The 773-nt window shown below is 44.9% G+C and overlaps 1 protein-coding gene across 1 annotated transcript; it reads left to right on the top strand.

The window, feature by feature from the left end:
* Positions 1–773, top strand: LOC106527542 (uncharacterized protein K02A2.6; the record flags this gene model as incomplete). The annotated part of the gene is given in 1 exon segment (XM_014022467.1): positions 1–773. A coding segment is annotated over 1 exon segment (773 nt), but the record flags the coding sequence as incomplete, so codon positions are not given.

Below are 773 nucleotides of genomic sequence, written 5' to 3'. Positions count from 1 at the left end.
ACATGTACAGCTTATAACTCCAAACCCACTATCAAGCCAGAGCTGGGAACTTTTCCCATTCTTGTGAGACCAGGGCAAGAGATTGTCATTGACTACACAGACATGATTGTTCCAGTAAAAGGGTTCAGATATGTACTGATGTGTGTTGATAATTTCACAGGGTGGCCAGAGGCATGGCCGACAAAAAGAGAGGACAGCAAAACAGTAATCAAGTTTCTGGTAAACCAGTACATCCCAAGACATGGTTTTCCTTCAAAAATACGGTCAGATAACGGTAGACATTTTAAGAACACTGACCTACAACAGGTCGAGAAAATGTTGGGATTAAAACATGCATTCGGTACCGTTTATCACCCTCAGTCTCAAGGGAAAGTTGAACGTATGAATCAGACATTAAAACAAAAACTAGCCAAAATTTGCGCTCACACAAAAGTTAACTGGGTCGAGGCACTACCCATAGCGTTGATGGCCATCAGAGCTTCAGTAAATCAGGGCACAGGGTTCACTCCTTATGAGTTGACCACAGGTAGACCTTTTCCAGGTCCAAGTGCAGGATTAGGGCTAGAAACGGGGACTGAGGAACATTTTAATCATAAAATGTACTGGAATGACCTTAGAGCATTGGTGTCTAGTTTCTCACAGCAGGTTGCAGATGCCACAGTAACTAACAGAGAACAGACGTCTCCTACGGCGGACTGGGTACTGTTGAGGGTCATCAGGAGGAAGTGGTCTGAGCCCAGGTGGACCGGTCCATTCCAGGTCACTGAAAGAAC

Source organism: Austrofundulus limnaeus, unplaced genomic scaffold (genome assembly GCF_001266775.1).
Source record: "Austrofundulus limnaeus strain Quisiro unplaced genomic scaffold, Austrofundulus_limnaeus-1.0 Scaffold331, whole genome shotgun sequence".
NCBI lineage: Eukaryota > Metazoa > Chordata > Actinopteri > Cyprinodontiformes > Rivulidae > Austrofundulus > Austrofundulus limnaeus.
Note: the sequence above shows the minus strand (reverse complement) of the source record. Positions and strands in the feature narration are given on the sequence as shown.